General features: G+C 34.2%; 1 protein-coding gene across 1 annotated transcript; it reads right to left on the reverse strand.

Annotated features, from left to right (window-relative positions):
* Positions 1-286: 286 nt before the first annotated feature.
* Positions 287-1,837, reverse strand: LOC131027305 (GRAS family protein RAM1-like). Its single transcript, XM_057957321.1, has one exon. The coding sequence runs from the start codon at positions 1,835-1,837 to the stop codon at positions 287-289; it is 1,551 nt and encodes a 516-aa protein (XP_057813304.1).
* Positions 1,838-5,891: the final 4,054 nt, after the last annotated feature.

A 5,891-nucleotide genomic window follows, 5' to 3' on the forward strand; every position in this document is an offset into this window, starting at 1 on the left:
TCCTCATAATCTATACTCTTACGTTCCATCCTTATAACTCTTGAAAGGAACTACAAAAATAAAATAGCTGTCATCGTTAATATTGTCATTAATGAAAAGCTAATTATAGTAAGTATCTCTATTTACAAAAGGCTTAGTATGATATTCAAGTAGCTTCAAAAATTGCTTTAAAACATAAATTATTATATCTCTTTCTTTTTAAACTAGGAATGCTTTGTTTCATCATTATCATTATTATTAATAACAATTATTAAGATAGAACACAAAAAGGGTCCATGCACGCTTACTAGCGATTTCGCTTTCTACTAAGAGACCATAGAGATAATGTGTGCAACTGCGTTCCTTTCCACCCTACAGTTATGGCGGATCCATTCGGCTCAATAGTAAAATTTTCTGCAGGATTATAATGGTTGAACAAGAATCTTGCCTGACACCAAGCCTGAACGCTGAAGCTCTTTTCTTTAAATCCCGCTTGTCTGAAGAAAGACCTCCACATATCCATCTTAACGTGTCTCACCCTTCTGTACTTCCCCTCGCAGGCTAACATATTCCTTATTTCTTTCCCGCAACATACTTCTTCAAACTTGGCCCTTCTTAAATCATTTCTGTCCGGCCGCACGACCTCCAAACAATCAAAGTAAGCGCTGTAATAGAAAAGCCCCTCAACGAAACGACTTGCAAAGAAGGGGGAATTGTGTTGCCCTTCTACTTCTGAATTCACCAAAATGTGGGGCTTTAATTTCTTGATAACATTAATAGTATTTCCGAGAAGAATAGGATCATATAAAAGAGTTCTGAAAACAATTGGAGCATACACCACCACGAACTCACCAGCCTTAACGTTGAATAAATCTTCGTGAATCTCCTCGATATTTGAGATCTTGACCGGGCAGTAGGAGAAGGAAATCGCCATAGTTTTAGCAAACTCCACAAGCCTTCTTCCGCTGTTTTCAAGCTCATGGGAGTTCATTCCAACAGCTGTGATCTTGAGATACTGAAGAGAACAAGAAACTTTTTGAGTAAGGGACTGAATCAGTGATGTCCACTGGCAACCAGTTCGAATTCCCAAATCAATCACATGAACTCTGTTTCTACGGCCCATGGTGTCAATGATAGCCTGGACAGCTGTGAATTGTAGCATTATGGCATATGGATTGACCCTAGTACTGAGAGCCTCTAGAGCATACAACTCATCTTTTCCATAATCACTTGGAAAATTGTTAGTGAAATCAGGGCTTATCTGTTTCCATTTCTCTTGCTCAGGGCAGGTTTGGAATTTGATTCTCTCTTCAAGAGCATTGGAAAAATAATAACAAAGCCTCTCTATGGGGCTTCCCAGATGGGAAGATTTATTTTTACACTGGCTTACCATCCTGGAGGCTTCTTCATATTGTTCGCTGCTGACCAACTCTGCCGAGGCCAAAAGAAGGTGAACCAATTGAACCCCGTCCTGGTCTGGAACGTTAAAGTGGGAGTTCAAATTGAAGCCCTCGTGAGCCCAGGCATGCACGTACTGAGCGCCCGCCGCTTTAATGATTTCTTCAGACGACAAGCCATTCTCATTGTCAAATCCAGCCGTGACCTCGGTGAGCTCATGGCTGGTCTGGACATTATGCGGTGAAGGAAATTCCCCAAACTGGCAATATAAAACGTCATTATTCATGCTTGGATGAATCTGATCCTCTGAGATGTTTGTACATGGATAAACTTGATATTCCAAGAATTCCATTCTGGCATCGCTTGCGTGGTTGAGGTAGTCCCGAAATTCGACAGGAGAAACTTGCTGGTCAAGTTGGCTGTCAAAAGAATAAAGCTGAAGATTGTCTTGTATAGTCATATTTTCCTGATTACTCTGTAACGTTTGCAAATTAAATGATGTATTTAACTCTCTTTGGGCATAAAAGTATGCAGCCGCCCAACGAAGTTTTACTCAACTTTTATTCGACTTTTCATTCCTTACAAAGGGATGTGGACAAATACAATATCTTTAATACTTCGAAATACACGTATAACAATTGGGACACAGCAATCACAAATTGATAATTACAATTCAAAATCGTTAAATCAACCTATACTAGGTACTTGGAGTAGGTAATAATATTGCATTTACTTATTTGCATCAATCAAAATTGATTGTTATTATGTTTGTTTTCAATATAAATATGGTTTTTATAAAGTTGAAACTTATATTTTTAAATTAGAAATTATTTATCTACAATATGATGGGTGAAAAAATTTGATATTATAATAGAGAATTTATAGAAATAACAGATTTTATAAACTTTTTTTAGATTTCTTTATATTTAAAAAATAAATGTTTATTTTAGATAATTTTTATTATTTTTTATTGATAATCTTGTAAATAAAGTGATTTTTTCTCTATACCTATTATATATGGATTTGATTCACAATATTTAAATTAAATAAAATTAAAATCTAATAGAATTTGGAATGCCCTCCCATCTTCTTCTGCTAGGGAATGATCATCAGTTAGGCATAAAAATTCAAGGTTTTCAAGGATCAAGTGTGGGTTTAATGGTGGTGTGAGACATGACAAGGGCTTAGAGGGAGATGTTTGGCACCGGAGATGTTTGGCACCGCCCCTTTTCATGACTAGAATCAGGTGATGTTGTCTCTCACTTTTGCATAGGCTTCAATGAGGGTTCATGGGCTCATCAAGGGACATGTGAATTTGGTTTTAGTGGATGAGGAGAAGCAGTCTTTCTAATCTGACCCATGAGTCAACCCTAGAAAGAAAATTAAAGAGGCTTTGTGCATGGATTCCAAGATTACGATTATGGTGGACATAACTCCTGCAAATATGCACTCTAATACAACTAGTAAGCAAAATTCCCATTTTCCTATCTTTTCATCTTTATCAACCTCTGAAGTTTACTTGGATAATTTAGCAATGGATAAGGAGGAATTTTTAATGGAGCATGCTTTGTCATGCCACTTCAAAAAGACATGGCCAAAGCTATTTGATTTGCATGTGTGGGTCACAAAGAGTTGAGAGGAATTTTAACTAGGGAAAGTCATTATTTTTTCATGTGCCAAAGGTTTCTTTATTGTGGAGTTTGATTCTCAATAGAAAATGAGATGGTGTTGGAGAATGGCCCTTGGATCTTTTAAAGGATTTTTTTTGTGTATGAAGCCCTAGTTTCTAGATTTTAATCCACACACAAATTTTCACTATTGCATTCTTCTGGGTGAGGCTTCCATATCTTCCCATTTAATTTTAGGAACTAGATTATCTAAAGACCATTGGGAACTATCTTGGAAGGTACCACTACTCCTTTCAGATGTAGGGTGTGCTTCTTTACAAAACATTCAACTTCACATTAGTATAAATGGTGTTTTGGGGGGGCTTAGAATACTGGCAAGATGACTTGGTCGATAGGTGTTGAAGCCTAGTATTACATCATTCCTCCTAATGCTCTGAACGATCTAGATCAAACTCAGATTTCTTTGAAGGTCAAGAAGGTTTCTTCTCCTCCTAGTAAGCTCCCTTCGCCTCTCCCAAAATCCAAGTAAGAGAAAGCATTAAGTGTGAAGCCCCTTTTTTTGATGACATATCCAACTCAAACGCTACTTAAATTAGAGAGTAACCTTAAGCATTTGGAGGCTGTTGAGAAAACATGTGTGACAAATTATGTAGGTTAAGAGTGCAACAATCAACATGGCCAAGGGTGGATTGAAGTGAAAAGGAAGAAGCACAATTAGATGAATTTGTATTCCTCCGTTAAACGAGAAAATGAGACTACTTAACTTAGTAATGCAACACTTTGGGCTGATCTTCTCATTTTAGGAGTAAGGGTTTTAAAAAGAGTAGTTGAGTATGTTGTATTGTGACTGGGGACTACATGGGTATTGTTGAATATATGTATTAAAAAATTGTTAAAGGCCACATTTTCTATGCTTTGTAGCTTCTTTTGAGAATTAATAAAAATAAAATTTTACCAATAAAAAAAAATATTACAAAAATATAATTTAAATAATATAATTTTAAAATAACGATAATTCAAATTTTTGATAATAAAAAGCTACAACAAATATTTTTATTACAATACTATAAAAGCAAGTACTCCCCACTACGTAGCACTTGTTCTTTCTCATTGGAAGTGATTTTTACTTCACCCATTTCTATTAAGGAAGAGCTAAGAATAAATCATTTTGAAAATATTTATTTTAAGAATCAATTTAATTCATGTAAATTTAAGTATTTTTTAATATATTATAAAATTAGAATGAATAAATCAAAGATTGTTTAGAAAAATAAAAAACTATTATGGATATATAATTATGAGTTGGAGTAAAATTGTAATTGATATTTTACTTTATTGTGGTTTTGTTGTGGTCCAACTATTATGCTAGTGTTTATTGTTCAGTTACAAATATGAATGCTTGTTAGGGCCTATATAAACGCAAAAGAGTTGATATAACAAGGTTATCATACTTGAAGGTTCTTTATAGAATATCAACCAAATAAGATAATAGATGTAAAAACAAATAAAAAATGATTGAAATACCATGAGAATGAGAAATATGCAAAACCATCACTAATACTTTTGGGTCTAGAAGATGAAATTTCTATATGGACATAAGTATTATTAATATTAAACATATTTAATTCCTAGAATAATATAAAAATATGAAGGAAATAGGATGCATAATTTTAAGGGATAAAAAGTATGAAAAATGTGAGATAATAATATTATGTTAAATAGAATGTTAATATAAGTGAAAAAATAAGGAACTTTATATTGAGGACACTCTTAGTAAAACATTATTCTAAGAGTTAGAGAAATAAGACTAGAGAAGAAGGTGGTGAGAATTTATCTCTACTCAAAGTGATAATTCCTCAAGAGAAATGCGAGTAAGAACAAGGAGCCTTCTAGATTTGATAGTGGTAGATGTATAAAATGATAGAAACTACTATAAAATTACTCAAAATATCAAAAGAATTACAACCACACTTTTAGAATGATAAAGAGATTAAGAGAGTGCTATAAATTGTGAACTGGTGGAAACTATATGTAAGTTAGTCATGGAGGTTGTCCCACACAACTCCACTTGGAGAGAAAAACATTCTAGACCTAAAATAAGAAAGATTATGGGGATTAGGTTGTACATATTCAAGCCTAGCATCAATTAGAAATAGAATATTGACTCTTACAAAATTCTTATAATTGTATTATTTGGGGAAGCATAAATTGGAGTATACCCAAATTGTCATGGTTGAAGCTATTATAATTTAGAGATGGCTGAAGCTATTATTATTTTGTTTACCATGGATGTTCATTTCACCAATTTATTTGGTCGTCATTTTATTTTACTAAATCCCTTTCACCATAGGCATTAGATTTGGTTTTTATTCTACCTTGTTTCCTATCTTTCTGTTAGCATTAATGATCATAGAAAGAATTCATCTTCTTCGATTCTCCATGAAGGCCTTATTTTCCTCATCATTAAATATGCAAAGGCTATGTCCATTCTCTATAATCCCCCTATGGGGAAGCATAAATTGGATTATGCCCAGAATGTCACGGTACATTACTTAGATATGTCCCCTAACTCAGAGGATGGGGTCTCAAATTAAGAGGCTTTCTATCACATTGGTAATAGAAATAAGCTCTCATCCAAGAAGAAAGTGAAGAAAGTAATGTCATGGTGAATTCCTTAGAAAGATCCCTCCTTTGGAAGAGTCACATCCTTATTTACTTCCCATTCCTTCCTTCTTCAATTGACTCTTCCTCAAGATTCACATTCCCTTTCTCTCTTCTCTCTTCCATCTTCCCCCTCAAATGAGGTTTTCTTCTACCTTTTATATCTCATGTTCAAGGGAGTCACAACTTATCATTTCATTCCTTTTGACCATTCACTAATGTAAT

This window comes from Cryptomeria japonica, chromosome 4, assembly GCF_030272615.1.
Source record: "Cryptomeria japonica chromosome 4, Sugi_1.0, whole genome shotgun sequence".
In the NCBI taxonomy this organism is placed as follows: Eukaryota; Viridiplantae; Streptophyta; class Pinopsida; order Cupressales; family Cupressaceae; genus Cryptomeria; species Cryptomeria japonica.

Excerpts from the sequence above, each read along its gene's own strand:
- LOC131027305 (XM_057957321.1), bottom strand. The coding sequence starts at position 1,837 with ATGACTATACAAGACAATCTTCAGCTTTATTCTTTTGACAGCCAACTT.